The 18,850-nt window shown below is 39.8% G+C and overlaps 3 protein-coding genes across 3 annotated transcripts; 2 read left to right on the plus strand and 1 right to left on the minus strand.

Annotated features, from left to right (window-relative positions):
- Window positions 1-1,495: 1,495 nt before the first annotated feature.
- cfap418 (cilia and flagella associated protein 418) lies at window positions 1,496-6,545 on the plus strand (the record flags this gene model as incomplete). The annotated part of the gene is made up of 6 exons (XM_080742015.1): window positions 1,496-1,635; window positions 2,549-2,615; window positions 3,784-3,848; window positions 4,234-4,323; window positions 4,767-4,862; window positions 6,386-6,545. 6 exons carry the CDS (start codon window positions 1,496-1,498, stop codon window positions 6,543-6,545), a joined length of 618 nt encoding a protein of 205 aa, XP_080598141.1.
- A 1,595-nt stretch (window positions 6,546-8,140) lies between these two features.
- Window positions 8,141-12,671, plus strand: wdr73 (WD repeat domain 73; the record flags this gene model as incomplete). The annotated part of the gene is made up of 8 exons (XM_080738377.1): window positions 8,141-8,245; window positions 8,781-8,848; window positions 9,366-9,451; window positions 9,549-9,637; window positions 9,992-10,056; window positions 10,998-11,159; window positions 11,724-12,095; window positions 12,433-12,671. The coding sequence occupies exons 1-8, from the start codon at window positions 8,187-8,189 to the stop codon at window positions 12,669-12,671; spliced, it is 1,140 nt and encodes a 379-aa protein (XP_080594503.1). The 5' UTR covers window positions 8,141-8,186.
- Window positions 12,672-12,727: 56 nt separating this feature from the next.
- sri (sorcin) lies at window positions 12,728-17,802 on the minus strand. Its single transcript, XM_080738438.1, has 8 exons — window positions 16,973-17,802; window positions 15,773-15,844; window positions 14,994-15,063; window positions 14,712-14,755; window positions 14,280-14,427; window positions 13,681-13,794; window positions 13,283-13,341; window positions 12,728-13,124 (listed from the first exon to the last, which is right to left on the minus strand). Exons 1-8 carry the CDS (start codon window positions 17,033-17,035, stop codon window positions 13,098-13,100), a joined length of 597 nt encoding a protein of 198 aa, XP_080594564.1. The 5' UTR covers window positions 17,036-17,802; the 3' UTR covers window positions 12,728-13,097.
- Window positions 17,803-18,850: the final 1,048 nt, after the last annotated feature.

Consider the following 18,850-nt stretch of genomic DNA (forward strand, 5'->3'; position numbering starts at 1 on the left):
TTCGTTTGATTTTTACCAACGTCACCACGGTGCACTGGCAACACATGCTGCGTCTAATTGACACTAATTAAGGTATGGCCTGGTTTTGCAGCTGTGAGCGGTATCCTTCTGTTTTAATTGTGTATTGTATTATTTGTATTTACAACTTTAACATTTTTGTTTGTTTATTTTATTCTGCTCTTACGTTGGGTTTATGCAAGTCAAAACTTCCAGTAAAAGAAGAAAACTGTCTGCTAACTTTGGACCAACATGCGCTGGGGCCTGCTAGGCTAGGACCGCGGTGGGTAGGCTGTTGTAGACGGTAGGCTATATTTTGCTACAAACAACACTATAGGGCCTATTTATTATTTAATTTATTTTATTTTATTTATTTTATTACAAGTTTGCATAGGAAAATGACAGTAGGCCTAACAGTTCACTAGCCTGGCGGGGCCCGACGTCACACTGCGTTCACTCACTCATTCCTTCCAAGTTCCAACACAGTATGACGTATGGCCCCGCCAGGCTAACAGTTCACTGGGTCTACAAGGTCAACTAAAAAACTAAAAGGATAAAGACCCCCAAGTAAGCTGTTAGACTTGTTTGCATTGGGGTCCCTTTTTACTCAATTCATACAAACTGAAACGGTAGGTTTCTCTTGTACGAAAAAATATCTTGATTCATTGAGAATTCTCCTAAGTTGAAGGCAGGAATCGATGAGGTGCTGACTGTCTCATGTAAACCCATCGGCAAAAAAGGACAACGGCGCCCTCTGCTGTATTTTCTTTGATTTGACCAAGAGTCGATTTTAGCGCAGCTCAGAATCTTTTCTTGAAACCCTTTACCCTACCGGTCATGGAGGTGACGTATCTAAATTCTAGAATGACTTTAATTACAGTAAAATCACCCACAATGCATGTTATAGCACATGACACATTAATAACATCGAATGACACCCCGAATTATGTTACTATATTCAAAGTTCTACATGACGAGGTAGTCCAATAACCAGTTGTCGTGGCCGAGTGGTTAAGGCGATGGACTAGAAATCCATTGGGATCTTCCCGCGCAGGTTCGAATCCTGCCGACAACGATCTACTTTTCTATTTTCTATTTTTTTTTCATGGTTACAAACGAATACAACTACATTTAACCCTTCGCGAGGAAATGTAGACTATCCTGGTGCTTTGTTTTACACTACAGATGTGTGCCTATTGACTATTGTATCGGTTCCGTTCCAGCCTGCCATGGATGTACAGGGTTCGTTTCTTGGCTCAGCTTTTGTCAAAATGTCTATTCATTCATGCTGCTGCTAATCATGAATCACCATTGATGGGACTTTATTATTTTATTTAGAATGTCACACAAATGCACTCAATGTTACGCTTATAGCTCAACAGCGACCTCTGGAGACACAGACCGCCATTTTCGTTGTCGCTACCTAGCAACGAACAGGACGCGTGCTTGCTTACCACAGTGTGTTATCATTTTAGCGAGCTAGCTAAACACCAGCACTATGGATGACGACTTGGATGAGCTGCTTGATGAAGTTGAATCAAAGTTTTGTCATGACGTTTCCATCAGACCTTCAGCTCACATGGATGCTGCTAAATCTGTGAAAAGCGACAAAGAAAGCAAAGGGGAGAGAACACACAGGCATGTATACCACAATGGCTAACGCTAGCAGGTCGACTTTTAGTAGCTGAAGTTCATTTCAGTTTCTGTATGTTTATCAGCTGGAGCTTAACTATGTTAAATGCCCAATCCAAATGTACTTAAGTGGTTACAAACATCGCCAACATAAACAAATACATTTAGCCCCCATGTACAGCAAAATACATTTAAAATGTATCATGTACTGTTTGTCACGATGAACTTGAAGCATAGTTGTTAGGTTTACAGTTGTTTGGGTGAAGTCCAATTTTGTGGAAGCTCATAATTTCCATAAAGGAGAAAGAGAGAAAAAGCTATCTACATAATAGGCCTACTCATGGCATATTTGTCTATTACAGCAGGGGTCTTCAACGTTTTCAGGCCGGGGACCCCCAAACTGATGGGGAGATGGAGCAGGGAACCCCTACCACCTTGTAGGGGGGAGGGGGGGGGGGGGTCGGGGCTACGACATATTTTTTATTTTAAACAAGTACAAGTTACAGCGAGCTGGGTGGGCTGTACCACTACCATTTCTAAACATACTACTTATTAACTGAGAACAAATGTCAATAATATCAACAATCTGTCAATTGCATATAATCATGTATTCAAGCTATTCAAAATGGATAGAATCATGATTTATTTTTTAACATAAATGTGGAAAATGGCAAAAAAAAAAAAAAAAAAAAAACATTTTTTGATTATTTTTTTTCAAGCAATAATTTCGCGGACCCCCTGCTGTACCTCCGCGGACCCCCTAGGGGTTGCGGACCCCCTGTTGAAGACCCCTGTATTACAGTCAATGAAATTAGACATTACAGTGCAAAAAGAATAGTTTTGTTAGTATCACACACACCATAGCATGATATAAAGTAATGACACAGACTTGTTTTCCTGTTGTGCCTTAACATCCTAGAAGTGACAGTGAAGATATTGATGCACTACTAGAAGAGCTATTAGACGAGGACTCTGCTCATCCTAAGGTGAGTGTGCGCAAAACCTACATAGGGCAAGGGTGGTGTTCAGTTATTAGTGATACATTTTCTCCACTGACTTGAAAGGGAAAATGCAAAAAATAAACGTTTCCCAAATATGAAGATGATTTATGTCATAGATGTCTGACGTCATAGAACACATGAGACTGAAGCAGTATGTTCATATATGGGATTAATATTGATGACATCAGGGATCTCTATAAATGGGCATAAAAGGCACCAGGACTGACACAGATCTCCATATATGGCCATTAATTATTAGTGAATTTCCCCATTTACTTGAATGGGGAAATTCATTTGCAAGTGTGACTTGCGTCATGGCAACCACACTTGCAATTTCCCTTTTTTTTTCTTTTCTAGTTGTCAAGGTAATATGTCACAAAATGCTGTCACATTTCTTTATGCTGAGCTGAACTCGCACGTAATGTTAACTGAAGTCTGAGGGTTCAGTCAGTGCTGTGGCAACTGGACATGGTGTGGACGTTGAGATTATACAACAAAATGAAGATATTTGGGCCGCAATTAGGCCTCCTTCCTTTTCTCTTAATAAAAAATATACCAGGTCAACCTGGTTGTGCCAGACCCCCTGTCTGTCATCATCATTTATGACATCATGCCTTTTGTAGGCATGTCATCATCATGTCATCATCATATATACCCTTTATATAGAAAACCCGGACAGACCGACATTTGCTTATGTAGGCCTACCCATTTCATGGGTCTGGCAAATACAGTACCATGTGAGAATGTATGATTTTCAACACAGCACCTTAAGAAGTGTGTGGGACAAGACATATTTTCATACAGATGAGATATCTACCATACAAAGAGTAGTTTACCGCAAAAATGTTTCTTTTTTTCTTTTCTTTTTTTTTCAATTGATTACTAACGGCTTGGAGACTTGATTTCTATAATATTGTATTGGATTCATCACATTCCTAAGACAAAAAAAACTATTAGTATGATAGTAAATTTACTCCCATTGATTCCGGATGGGGACCCTGGATGCATTTGGGTCCCCATCCGGAATGGGGGTACATTTATTATCAAATTATTGTCTTAGGAATTCGTAAGATTTATGCACTCACATGGATCTCAGATTTCACACATGTTTGTATATTATATTAATATGATGAATTTTCCTATACTTTTTCAGACTGGGCAGCTGTCAAAAGGGCCAGAGACAGGCAAGAGGCCCTTGCCTCAAATAGGAGGGAGAAAGTAAGTTCAAGATTTTGACCCGACTGCATTACATGTTGACCAATAACTACAACTCACAGAGAGAGGTAGATAGAGCCTTTGTAGCAAAATGCTTTCAGAGATACTGTATACCGTAATTTCGACTGTAGGTCAATTACACTTTCCTTAGCCGGTAGTAATCGCTCAGACTAGAACAGGTGAAGTTTCCTTCTCTCCGGGAAGTTACATTCTATTACCAGATATGGTCTGTCTACCATCATCAAGTTGACCACGCAGGCCTGATCATGAATGATTGAATAGTTTATTTCGATACTATTTCAGTGAGGCATTACAAGAAACAAGCTAACAATTTGTTGTATAATTCTGCAAAGGCAATTAAAAAACAGTAACCATTTTTTGTCATGCAATATGCTGTCCTGTGTGAATACAGATGCTGTCCAGTTTTTGTTGGAGGAAGCTCCATCACAAACGGCATTGGAACGGCTATATCAAAAAGGTGCTCAGATTAATTTTATATTCAATTTCCTTAATCACATTTCTCAGCACCAGCTGTCTTACTTTCAATATTTCTCTGCTTGAGGATGATGCATTCATCAATGGTAAATGGTGCATTTATGTAACGCCTTAATCCAAATCGCTTTACATTAACACACCGTCAGTGGAGGAAACCAGGCAAGGTACCGACCTGCTCAGGAGCAGTTAAAATGCTGCTGGGAGGAGGCGAGGGTCAAACCTGGAACTCTCTGAGCCCTTCATTCCATTCCATGCCATTCTATTTTTGTGTTCCTAGTCTTTATGCAAGTGAGCAAATATCACTTTTTGCTTTCAATTGGCTTACCAACCTCTTCAATTGATTTACACTTTCAATTAACCACAGAAAAATTGTAACATTGTAATAGACATTGTAATAGAAAATAAATAAATAATCTCTGTTAACAGATCATGCGACCAGTTGAGGTGTACATCCTGTGACTTCCGTGTTCTTTTATTTGATGACTATGCATGGGACGCCTCCTGTGATTACCTGTTCCTGAGGTGAGCATTAAAGTTTCGTTACTTATGGTCCAAGCGCTCGAGTGATGCAGGAGTGCAAAGATCACACCGCTTTTATGTGCAGTGCCAGACCATATTACAAGTGGGCAAATTAAATCATATTTCCCAGTTGTATAGTATTTCTTGAGGTTTTAAACATAACATTATTTGAGTCTATAATTTGAAGATATAGCAAAAATACAATGCCAGTGAGTTTGGGGAATTGTTTGCCTTGCATGATTATTTATTGATTTGGTCACAAGGTGGCAGTATTGAACCTTGGAACTAAATTTGTTACATGCATATGTACTGTACTCCCCATCCTCACATTTATTCCTTTGCTAAACACACATATTACAATTACGCGGTCAAAAAGTATCATTTTTGACCGCGACGGAGGCCATGGGGTCACCAAAATCAGTAGGTTTAGTCCTTGCTGAGGAAATTTCCCATAGATTTCTGGGCCTACAAGTGTCAATTGAGAAAAGGCTGTTGTGTAACCATAGCCTAGCTCAGCTAGACACAATCCAACCATGTTAAAAACAAGGTTATAGAGCAGTTATTTAGCTTCATAAGTATAGAGTCGGGCTAAGCTGGGCTAACCTGTGGGAGGGAGAAAGCTTAATTCCTGGTGACATGTTGTCACTTGTTACACTAATAAGAGCTGGCAGGCCAGCATGATGATAACAAAGAACACTTTCACAGCAAAGATGTGCAAAAACCCACTACAGGGTACTTGTTTTTATCTGATTCTCTTACCTTAACATAAACTCACCGGTGACACCAGCGTATGGCTGCAGCTGTGCTAGCTGAGTAGCTGTCATACATGTAGTACTTTTATGCTTCAGTCTAGCAAATGTAGTTGTTGAAGGATACAATTGTGTTCAGTTAAAGAATACATTAATAGACTACTTGCTAGTATTGGGTGCAGATTATTGTATTTTGTATTTGAACAGCAATTGTCTAGCATGGTTTTCTCCGCCATCTGTGTATGAATGTGTGTGTGAATGGGTGAATTTAATGCACAATCTCTGTAAAGTGCCTTGGATAAAGGCGCGATATAAATGCACCATTTACCATTTGACGGACCTATTTTCTGGAAAATGTTTCAAGCTATCTTTTTTGTGTGTGTGTTCCTACATAATTATGGCTGCTCACACATACAGTAAATGTCTGACAATCAAAAAATGGAACGAATGGGTCCACCTTGAACCAGTACTGGAAAAAAGTTTTTTGTGTTATCCTTTTAGCCTAAATGTCTGATCTGTACCTTGTGCTGTGTACATTTCTGTCTAATAAAGGATTCAATCAATCTATTCCCTGCAGATGTCACTCAATAACGTGTGGGGAAATAGCTTACAGTATATTGAATGCAAACAAAAATATATATTCGTCCAGCTCCACACTAAAGAAGTTTATGTGCGTCCTTATTTTCCTGGAATGTACTTTTTTTATTTTTTTTTATTTCTTGCTTTCTTGATGTCTTTCTTTGACTGACCGACTGACTTACTGATTGTCCTTTCCAGAAACAACATGCCAGACAGTCAGAAGCTGAGGGCCAAGTTGAAGAGGAAAAGAGGGACACGGGCATATGCCTGTCAATGCAGCTGGTTCTCATCTGAAGATTTAGCAGACCTGAGGGACCAGACACAGCTTAAATGGGTGTGTGGCACACATGATACCTGAATAGTGGACAGACAAGCCTTGGGATGTGGACTCTGTCTCTCTCTGTCGTTCCCTTTAAACTCACCAAAGATTTCAACACTTGTATTGTCTCAACACTGTTCAAATAACCAAAATGTTTTTTTTGTTTGTTTCTGTTTTGACATTTCTCTAAGAAAACTGTGTGTGTGTGTGTGTGTGTGTGTGTGTGTGTGTGTGCGTGTGTGCGTGCGTGTGTGTGTGTGTGTGTGTTACACAATCTTGTTTATGACAGTTGGCTGCATTGTGAGACCTACAAATAATGTGATGTAATGGTCCGTTATTCAAGTACAGTAACCTCCTACAGTATGCTGAAGCCAGACTTAAATGTTAATGGTTTCTTACATCCACAACACTTCCTGAAGGCGTAAGCAATTTGCGATGAATAGCCTAAGTTTGATTCAGAACATGTCTGACATGTATATATTTTGATATCTTTAAATGTGTTTAGTTTTTTTCAGAAAGTATTTATATTACCTATGTGTGTACAGTATACTATTGGGATCTTCCCAATTGATGATTTCTGTTGACTCAGTGAATAAACAAGTTGTTCCAGATCGTTGTGTATAAGAATGTAAAAAGTGTTATTGTCCTTGGACTAAAGGTGCTCATATATAATGATTAAAACTGCAACAGGAGAAAGTACAGAAACTGCAAACTAGAGCTAATTCATAGCTATTGTTCAACACCATCTATTGTCCAACTATAGATGCTGTTCTGTTGCTAAATGTTTGACCAAGTATGACAGCTAAAACGGCTGGTCCTGATATTTAATGCATACCGTATGTAAATACATCTCTGCCTGTAAAGTGTACATATGTGCACAATGGCGATGAGGCTTTTCCAATCTATGATGCCTCTTTCAAAGACAAAGCAAGGAAGGATGTTGCTAGTGACCTGGAGCACATGTACAGAACCATATGCTTCCTGGCAAGCTGAAGCTCTCGTACATGCAGGTCTCAAAGGTGTAAAAGCTGGGGAGGCAGTGGTCAGAGATCCATTGTCAAGGAGAGATGAAACCATTTGTGATTTGAGTGACTGAGATGAGACCAAGGAGTTACATAAGAGTGACGCAGCAGCTCTTCTCTTGAATAGCTGGAAGATTGCTGAGGTGGAGGAGAATGTTGACATTCTCCACCACCTCAGCAATCTTCCAGCTATTGTCAGTGTGATGAATGCAGCAGCAGCATACAGTATAGGAGGAAGTTATTTTCGTCTTCATCTTGGTTGGGAGAGAAAAGGTGCATCTGGATTTTAACTTGGCATGTAGGCGAACATTTGATGAAAAATAAGTGAACATTTGATGAAAAATAAGTGAGTGATGCTATTTGATGTTCAACCACCATACATCTAGGGTCAGGGTTAGTTCCAGATACATTTCCTACACATCTCGTTTCACATGTTCTATACAAAGTCCACTGTAGCCCTAATATATGTTTATACTATTAGTGCAGTGCCTACAAATACAAATCATGCCACTCCGGTACAATAGGTGGCGGTATAGATATTGGTTTGTCTTTTATCTGAACTGCCTCGTGTTGTGTTTACATTTGGAGTTTCATTTTAAACTGTGCAAGAAGAGTGCAAGAACCAGACAGAATCGACTGGTGGTGGTGTTCATTTGAAATGGATGAGACGGTGTTTGATAACGTCCTTGATGACTGGTTTATCGAGTCGCTCAAAACGTAAGAAATAGCCTATAAAACGTTTTATTATGATATCTTCATATCGGTTGAAACTTGAAACCCCATGCTTAGCCGAGGTAGATCTATCTATCTCAGTGGGTTTCAAACCTTTTCATATCAAGGTCCATTATTTATTGGGCATTTTAGTCTCTCACACCCAAAACGTTTACATTTTGTTATAAGAATGTGTCCACAATTCCAGGCTGTATTGATGTTGGTTGGGTACCATAGGATGTTAACCACAATTCTACATTCTCTATTATTGTGCAGACTTCTTTTAAATTGAGTAATGTAGGTATTTAACAATACTCTCAACTGGAGAGTGTAAAATGGACCAGTAAGGGTCCATTTGGTTTCAATTGACAAGAGTCAAAGATCTTTAAGGGTCCATTTGGTTACCTACTCTGCATCATTTAGCTGTGGACCACCTGGAACCCCCTCATGGACCACTGGTTGAGAACCACTGATCTCACTATAAGGGTATTCTATATTGTTTACAAAGATCATACTGTCCACTCCACACCTATTCCTCCAGATACAAGGACCTGCATGTCTATCACCTGGAACATCCCACCAGGGTCATAGAGTGGACATCAGAGAGAAGTGGGTAAATTATGATTATGACATTGTTACTAATTAACTACCGTAATACAATAATTATTATTATACTATATCTGGGGCGGCATAGCTCAGGGGTAGAGAAACCTACATTAGAGCACGAAGGGTTCTGAGTTCGAATCCGGGCTCCCCCTGAGTTAATGTCGAAGAGTCCTTGAGCAAGATGAACCCCTAGTTGCTCCCGGTGAGCAGGTTGGTGCCTTGCATGGTTTCCTCCGCCATCGGTGTATGAATGTGTGTGTGACTGGGTGAATGTAATGCACAATCTATGTAAAGCGCCTTGGATATAAATGCACCATTTACCATTTATACTAGAGTAGTTTACAGAGACTACTACAATACATAATTCTGAGTAATGAGATTGTTTTGTTTTAGTCTTTATGGCTGTCTCTGAAGAATGAGATTGTTTTGTTTCTGTCTACATAGCTGTCTCTGAAGAATGAGATTGTTTTGTTTGTAGCTGTCTCTGAAGAATGAGATTGTTTTCTTTTTGTTTATATAGCTGTCTGTGTGGCAGGCTATCGGCCATCCAAAAGTGAGATTTTGGAGCTACACTTGCCTCTGAAACTCCTTGCTGATGAAAACAAGGTAATGTATGGCATCTAAAGAGCTTAAGATTATTTTTTACCATTATAAATATTGCATAGCATCACTCAGCTGCTGCTGCTTTGTTGGATGTGTTCAGGGTCTCTGTGCGGATCGGGATTTCAAAGTGGTTCGTGGCGGCTTCACAGGAGGACCTATTCACACGCTCAAACACGTTCCAGGAACAAGGTAGGTTGGGTCTCAGGGCAGTGGTCTTTAACATGCACAATCTATCTACACCAGTGGTCCGAGGACCACCAGTGGTCCCTGGGGGGTTCCAGGTGGTCCCCAGCTAAATGATGGAGAGTTTGTAACCAAATGGACCCTTGTAGATCTTTAACTCTTGAGAGTGTAAAATGAAAAATACTCTCTCAAGAGTTCTATTGTTGTTAAACCTCTGTCTACACAATTAGAGAAATGAACCATGAATGTAGCATCAATCCCAGTTCCTTTTTTTTTCCTTCTTTTTTTTCTCTCTACATGATTTTAATAATTATATAATAATAATGTGGTCATATTGATATTCCCTTGTATTCATTGAAGGTGTATTGTTACCAACGATGGCCTCACCTCAAGACTGCAACTGTGGGATATAGTGGAAGATAGTGGTAAGTGACCTTTTCAATGCACATGAAACACAACCGGTTTGTAGTGTGTTCATATATCAATCAATATGAATTAACTCATACATCATTTCCATTGGGATTAATACATACAGGTCTGTCTATCCTCATGGTAAATGAAATATACTTCATTTTGTCTGGTTCTAAACTAATGACTGGTTGGTTTTATCCATATTTATCACGGGAGACACAGGACTTATAGTTTTTCTTATACAATGGTTCACAATCACCAGACAGTTATGCACATTCACACATTGGACCTCCCAGAACAAACACGTTTCTAAACTCTAGTAGCTGAAAGGCACATTGTTAATGTTTCTACTCCTGCAACCTTACCTTATGTACACATCTGCAACTAGCTCTGGTCCATCACGTCACCTCCAGTGACGCTCTGACAGACGCGTCGGCAAATGAATAGACCGCGTTTTCTCAGCCCCTACTAGCGCTCAACTTGAGTCAAAATAAACAAAACTACTTCACTACTCACCAAACCAAAGGTAGTTTTGCGTTGTTGAAAGTCTATTCTCCGCGGTGGTGAGCCCCTCAGCGACCACCGTAGATACAATGGTTCACAACCCGGAAATAAGCGTTGGTCGAGTTGGATGCACTTTATTTCATGCCAAAAATAGTGTATTTTGCTGATTGGATGGGGTGCTGAGGGGCTCACCACCATTCATTTGCCGACGGGTCTGTCAGAGCGTCACTGGAGGTGACGCGATGGACCAGAGCTAATCTGCAACTATGTTCTGTTAATGTTTCTATTGCTTCACCTTATATACACATCTGTACTATTTCTGTACTATTTGCAGCTATATTGTAACCTCGGGTACATAACCTGTTACTTATACACTACTTTTACAATATAGTGTGCGCCATTCCTCCAACATGATTGATCCCATATCCTGTGTCCTCTTCTCCAATGACAGATGTGATTAGAAAGACTGGAGACATTGAGTCCAAGGCTGTAGTTGAAAGAGGCAGCAAGATTGCAGTTGGATCAACGTCAGAACCCAGTGTTCTTCATGGATCTCAGATCAGCAACGTTGAACTTACCGAACTATCCTCAGGAAAGTCTGTCTATGCACTGGGTAAGCTGTCTGGGTGGTAAATTCCCTCTGGTGTTTAAGTTAGGCATGTCTATTCAGGAGCTTTTTGTTCTCTATGCATGTCTATTCAGGCACAGAGCTGGCTTCACATTTCACAGATGTCTGGGTTGTGAGCTGAACAGACTTAAGAGTTACAGTATATGCAAGGCCACAATGCACATGGCATTCATCTTGACAGAATGGAAGGCTTAAAAAAATATTAATAACAGGAGTCAGGCTCTTGACCTACATTGCTCGATAAAACTACTTACTTATTAGGGGTCCCTGCTTCATCTCTATCAGCTGAAGGTCCTTGGCCTATTTAACTAAGACCCCTGGGCCGTTAGACAGTTCTCGAAATATACACGGTCACACACACAAAGATTCTGTGCATTTATAGAAGGATATTGCCGTGCATTACTTATGTTGCAGAGTGTAAAATGACTACTTACCAGCTAGAAAAGAAAATATATAAATTTGGGACAGTGAATGAACTTCAGATAATGACATTCCTCAAATGAATATAGTTTTCAGGTTGCTATTTAATGTTTGTTTTTCTGTTCATAGAAACTGACAACAAAGATGTTTTGAGCTCCTTGCATTTGATGAGCGACCACGTGTTCCTTGCCTGCACTTGCAATGGGAACCTATATGTTGTGGATACACGGACACCAACTGTTCCACAGCCCATACCAGCAGCAGATGGGAAGGATGCTGCCCACTGGTGTATGGGCGTGTCCACAGAGCAGTCCTCTCCAGTCCCAGAATGCTGTAAGGTCGCACGGCTGTCCTCGTCCAGACAAGTTATAGTGTCTGATCTCAGGGATCTGAGAAAAGCTGTCTGTCAGGCCGAATTGGACCTTAAGACCGATGGCCCTGTCACTGAATTCATGAATCTGTCATGGGCACCGGTGCTGGACAACTGTATTGCTGTGTCAGGTATGGAAACTCTGTTCTCATACAGAGTTAAATGTAATTTTCAATCAATATTTTTCAAATGTCTGATCATACAAGGCACTGAATAGTAACTTAACCCATTTAGACCTGAGGCTGATTCGAAAACTTCTAATTTGTATTCACAAATAATTACAAATATTTCTATATACTGTATATATCGGTAACAGCTGAGGTGTTCCCGGCTTGAAAGGTACAACAATGTATAGGTGTTCCAGCCCAGGTCTAAATGGGTAACACTTGAGCAGTTAATTGAAATGCTTGCACTTGTCACTAGACGTCATATCTTGTGCATTTTAAAATGGTCATTTTCCTCTGCTAGGTTTTAACCCAGCGGTGCAGATCTACGACACTTCCACTTGGACAGCAGAACCAAAGGAAACTCAGCCACTGTTTGAGCACCGTGGTCATGTGACAGCAGTAGACTCTAAGACTCCTTTACCTGCCTTGATCACCTGCCATGTGTGGCACCCCAGTCGGCCCCGGACTGTCCTCTCTGCCGCCACTGACGGCTCTGTTCATGTGTGGGACTGGATTCATAAAACGCCAAACAACCTCTGACGAGTCAAGGACCAAGATGTTCTGCATTTATGCAATGTTTATTCATTTCACATCTACACAGTATATTCATTCGGCCTATTATCTTGCAGCATCCAGAGACACCTTTGGTTAACGCGGTGACTGATAAAGAGCTAGAAACTCAAGGTATCAGTCACAAAACAGTGATAATATCCTCCTGTGGGTAAGTAGACAAACTAGTGGTTATCGTGTGGTAATACGTGTGTGTTAACCATATTCCTCTAATACAGTGCACACTCATTCTTTAACATACAATGTGAAAATGGAATGTTACAATAACATGTGCCATGTATTGTTATATAAAAGCAATGACAGGCAAACATTCTGGTATAAAACAAATGTTACAGAAAAATCTAAATATGCTGTTTATATGAGAAGACCACTGTCCCTTTCTTCTTGTCTTGTTCTTCATGTGTTCATTGTGACTTGGATGAACTGGAAGGAAATTACAGACAGGGAGAGAAGGGGCTCAGAATGATTATCTGCATAAAGCAGCACCTGATGATACTTTTGTTACGATAATGAGGGCTTTTGTTACGATAATGAAGGTTTTGATTTTAATTGGGAATAACAACTCTGCAGGGAAAACTTACGTCATCATACTGAAATGTGGCAGACCCTTGTCCAGCTGTGTCCCTTCTTCTGAATAAATCTGAAAAACACATTGGTCAACAAAGATTAAAAAGACAAAGAATCTTCCCTCAATAGCAGTAACCCGGTGTGTGATGTCATGCTGTGTGTGTATGCCATTCTATCTTGCACTGTCCTGCTATATGTGTGTGTCAGTACTCTGTACTGCATGCAGCACTAGTCCACAGCCTCCACAAACACTTAAAATCTCAAACATGCATGCATATATTTTTGGCATGCAGGTGTTACTCGGAAGTAAAAAAAAACGTGTTTGCTATTTATACAACATGAAATACATCTTTCATCATGAAATGCTCTTGAGGCCTTAATGACAACCCCAATTTAACCCGGGCCTACTTACCAGTCAGACTCCTGAGTTTGACACAGCAAGCCACATAATCATCAAAGGAGATCTTGCCCTGTGTACTGTAACGCTTTATGATGATATTCAGGGCCTGAGGGCTTAGCCTATAGCCTAGACAAGAAGACAATAACAAATAAATAACATTTACATTTGAGGCATAGAGTTGATGTCTTATTAACAGTGATCTACATGTAGGCAATGGCGCAATGAGTTAAATTCAAAACATTGTTAATATTAATAATGTGTGTTTTTACCTGTAAAAAATGGAATACGATAGGCCCTCTGGGCCTGGCCTTTGTCAGTGTCTAGCTGATTAAACTAATTTCACTGCTAGTTTCACTGCCGCTATGCATGAGAATAAGCATTGCACATTCCATCAGTGTGGTGGATTTACATAATACATTTTAAAGAATATGCACCTGTTATGAATCCTACTTTATCTGAAGAAGCCTTTCAGTTTAAACATATTGCAAGTATCCCGCCCTTCTTCTCAAGTTTTTTTAAGAGCCTTATGTTTTGGGGCATTTGTAACCTAGCATGATTTGGATTTTTTGGTATTCACTGGCTTTATCCAGTGTGTTATATATTGTCCATACCCATGGAGGCCACAGCCTGTTGCATTTCCTGCGGATCCACAGTTCCACTTTGATCCCGATCGATGGACATGAAATGCTGCTTCCAGCCGTTCAGGACTGCCCACAGTTCCTTGAACTCATTGAAGCCCATGGTACAGGACATGTCCCGCTTAGCAAAGGTTAAGGATGAACTCATGCACTAATATTTATAATAGATCTTTCATTAAGGCTATGTATAATCTATATAATTTGGTATTATAAATAGATGTTATTTTCAATATGATGATGGCTATGGATAACATAAGGGATAGGGTTGTAAAAGGGTTTTGTTTGTTTTTTAACAAAAAAAACAAACAAAAAAAAAATCTAAGAAAGACTAAGAACCAGTCCTAGGAAACCTGTTGTGTCAAATCAAACTGAAGCTTCTCTGATTGGCTGATTAGTGAAGGATACATCAAGCATGGCGATCATCAGTCTACAGGTCTCCAGGTTGAAGGCTGTTAGAGAATAGAGAGAATAGGCATAGCAGGAATCCCAGATTTAGTGAAGTTCTTCATTATCTGTTAATTTTTCATTTGTCTAAGTTGGTGAAAACATACCATTCTCTTTAAAAGAACAAATACAGCATTAAAAAACTGTCAACTAAAAAAAATAAAGATATTACTCTTTTGACATTGTAAAATGTGTTTGTTATTTATGTAATTTATATAATAACAGTGTGATAAGTGTTCTTACGTTTGTATCCACCAGAGAAGTTGGCCTGTGTAAGGCATCTTTGCAGCTCCTCAGCGCAGATTTGTCCATCCTATTAAATTAGAAACATAATTGACACTGTCACACAGCAAACACATTGTGAAACATCCTGACCTGAAAACGCATTTTCTGTTACTCCTGTTACTGAACAGATACTGGATTACAGTCACAATATAGGCCAGGGGTTTTCAAACTTCTTTGACTCAGGGCACCTCTGTAAATAACTTTTTCATCCACAGCACCCCTGAATTACACTGTTAATTTTTAGAATCTTACATCATATCATTTCCATAGGAACTGACTGGAAATAACTTCATACTTGACGTTTAACCACTTCCCTATCACCTGGTTCGAATCCCCAGAATGCATCCCTATTCTGGGGGGAAGGTTGGGGTGTTTTGTCGCAGTATATTTGCACATACTTGAAATTTGTGCTCTGCATTTTACCCATTCTATAACAACTAGATTCACCAAAAATAGACAATCTACAAGCTCATAACGCGTTGTGAGCTTGTAGATCTGCTATTTTTGTGAAGAGTTGGCCGTTATAACTCATCCAGTGCAAACCAGGTCTGTTTTACTTAGTGAATAGTAATAGCTTAGTGAAGTGATATTGATGTAGTGATAATGATTAATTCCAAATCAAATTATTATGCGGCACCCTAGGGTGACACGGCAGCACCCACTTTGGGAAACCCTGATACAGACCTTTATAACTCCCTCTTATAACCATGTAACATAATGTTTCACAGGGCAATTACCTGTCCAGCGACAGCAGCAAAATATCCATATAGAGGATCCTGTTGTGGTTGACCAGGGAAACCTCCTCCATACTGGAAAGAGGATTGAGAAAAGAGCAGAAGGAAAAAATAATAATAATAAAGAATTGGTTGCAGGAACAAGTGAGATTACCACGATTATTGGTCAGGCGAAAACAGAAAAAGCATTATTTATGGCTGCATATTTGGGGTTATTATTTCTTTTCAAATAATATAATACAACTTAACTCAACTGACAAGTGACAACACCCTTGTTAAACAAAAGCCATGTGTGTGTTGGGTGGAGAGGGTCTGAAGAAGAGCCACCAGGCTCGAAACGTCACCTGAGTAACTACTAAAGTATTGGGAACATCAAATTTGGTGTGCGGACTCTTTCTTTCTTTTATTGTTAACTAACTTTAGTCCAGCACCCAGCCTACATGGCTCAGGATGTGCATGCCTTTTTTAGCTGTCTGACAGCTTTTGTTTCCGGGTGGAGGGGGTTAACAATAGTATGGGGATTGATTGCATATCAGCCATTTTTTGTATAAATGTAGACAAAATGTATATTATCAACCACGCTTCTCTTAATTCTTGCTAAAAATGCATATTCATTGTACCAAATTTGCCAAACAACGTCCAAATATTGTTTTTAAAGCCTTACTATTGTCATACTTAGAAAGTTTAAAACATTGTACAAACTTTAAAGCTATAAAAACCAGAAGAATCTGTGGTGAATATAGGCCTAATGCCTAATGTTTATAACCTCGAGCTTTTTTCTTTATTTTTTCTTTCTTGTTATAGTACTGTGGCTGCTTTTTGTCCTGTTCTTTGTATCAGTATTGTATTGTTGATTATTATCATATGGGGCAGAGGTTGACTCGTATTACGATGTGGGATAGCTGTAGCTAAAAGGAAATAGAAGGCCTGTGTTGTGTAACACCTGCTACTGCCAACTGCTAGGTAAAAAAAACTACCAATCTAAAATGATGCATGATATGCATCGGATAGTCTACAAAAGCCATTAGGGCAGACTTAAAGACCCGGGCCTACAGCCATAAACCTACAGTTGCCAAAAATCTCCAGTAATTAAATCAAGTCAGCCTCAACTTCCTGATGCACAACATGGGCCTAGGGTAGGGGACGGCAGAGAGATTACAACATAAATTCATCATTATTCGTTTTGTGAACAGCTCTTCTTACCCCTGGATATCCACCCTGTCCTGGCGGGGGAGCGCCGTATCCTCCTGGATGTGGATACGCCATCTCTCTTTATGAAAAATTACACTGAAATACGATTTGGAAATGCTGCCGTCTGTGTTTCTTCTACTCTGGTTCACGGCGGTAGTAAAACTTCTAGAGAGGGTGTGTCTATTATTACGATACAACCTATTTTGAACGGCGCTAGCCAATGGGTAAACACGTAAACTGGATAATTGTTCTACTAGAAACTAGAGATAACGACCGCGGTGAAGTTAGATAACGCCCTGATTTATTATGGCGGACGAGGACTCTTTCCAAAAACTAAACTAATTCAAAGGACAGCAGGGAAATAAGCTCTAAAACCTCCACCAGATCGTTGTTGGCGTATATCCTGCCAACACAGTGTACCACGTTATGATTGGTCGTTTATTACCACCTGACTAACTTTCCTACCTATCGTGAATGATCACAACAAGAATGCGAGAATGACCGACACAAAAGGCCTTTATAATGGCTGGACGGTCTGGACCTACGCCTCTATGGAATGTAAGCGGACCAGGGCTAGCAGAGAGCTCAGCTGCGGGCTGAATTTGAACTACTGCCAAAATCTAGCCTAACCGGAAGTACACGACGTTCCTGTAGTACTGTACTTCCTGTACTTCGGGTTTTGTTGTTTATACTCTATGGTTTTGTCAGTTTAGGCAGTAGTTGTTCATTTCCTGAAATGGAAGAGATGAGAGGATGGTGCTACCGTTTACATTCCCTATGTCACGACAAAGCCAAAGCCTTTTGTTTTGCATAGTTCTGTGTATTTGTCTGTCATTTAATGTCTCTATAATGAATTGAGTACAAAAATGTTCCTTTCTTGGGTTCAAAATAGTAGGCTATACCTTGTATCTGAACTGTACTGTCCCGTGATGTGCTTTTCCTATGCGAACTATAAAGTATTCAATCAATCAATGTGTATGTATTTCTTCTCTAGAAAAGCCCTCGTTATTGTTGTCTACTCTTTTATTTAGGTACACGAGAGTTATGAGTTCACCTAGACTCACATGGGCAACATACGGCCCGGGGGCCAGACCCGGCCCTTTGACCATCTCAATACGGCCCTCGAATCCTCAAGAAAAACAAAATTACCTCATACAATCTACATGTTAAAAGGCAGCATTATGTTCTTTTAAGGAAATCAATTCAATGCAACTCCAAATCATTATTAGTAATTAATACGTAGACCTATGTGTACCATTTAAAGTAGTACTGCATTCCATATTCCATCCATATGTACTCAAATGTTAAATGTTTATAATGTAACAGTGAAACAGTCTGCCATGGATCCATAATTATAAAATAATTCATAAGCTTTAAAGACACACAAAACAGGCAATACGATTGTCTGTCGTGTCTATCAAATTCATGCAGTTTTAACTTAATTCAGCACTATGTGTTTCAAGTTTCCATTGTCCAACGTGTGGCCCTTCACTCATTTCATCAAAGTCAGTATGGCCCCCTGGAAAGAGATGTTGCCCACCCCAGACCTAGAGCCACATTTGAAAAGCAGTGGACACACAAGACTGATTAACTGACGCTGACGCACCCCTAGGGGGCGCCAGTGCTAATGGTCAAGGGGTTCAGAAACTTAATGGGAGGAATATTGCAAGGACCAGGAAGGTATATAAAATATATACAACAGTATATAGGCTATACAAACCTGTACTTAGATAAAAAAAAATAAAAAAAATTTTAAGTCAAGCTACAATGACTGTGGAGTTTATTGAACACCATGGTTAATCTGAAGAATTTGTCTCAATGTAGTCAAAGTAAAGGAAATTTGTCTAAAGCGGAGTTTAGCCACATGATACAGCTACTGTAGGGTGTTGT

This window comes from Nannobrachium achirus (assembly GCF_963921795.1).
Source record: "Nannobrachium achirus genome assembly, chromosome: 2".
Taxonomy (NCBI): domain Eukaryota; kingdom Metazoa; phylum Chordata; class Actinopteri; order Myctophiformes; family Myctophidae; genus Nannobrachium; species Nannobrachium achirus.

Excerpts from the sequence above, each read along its gene's own strand:
- sri (XM_080738438.1), bottom strand. The coding sequence starts at position 17,035 with ATGGCGTATCCACATCCAGGAGGATACGGCGCTCCCCCGCCAGGACAG. Across the intron at positions 15,064-15,772 it reads TTGCTGCTGTCGCTGGACAG|GATGGACAAATCTGCGCTGA; the intron begins GTAATTGCCCTG and ends CTAATTTAATAG. Across the intron at positions 14,756-14,993 it reads CTTCTCTGGTGGATACAAAC|CCTTCAACCTGGAGACCTGT; the intron begins GTAAGAACACTT and ends ATTCTCTAACAG.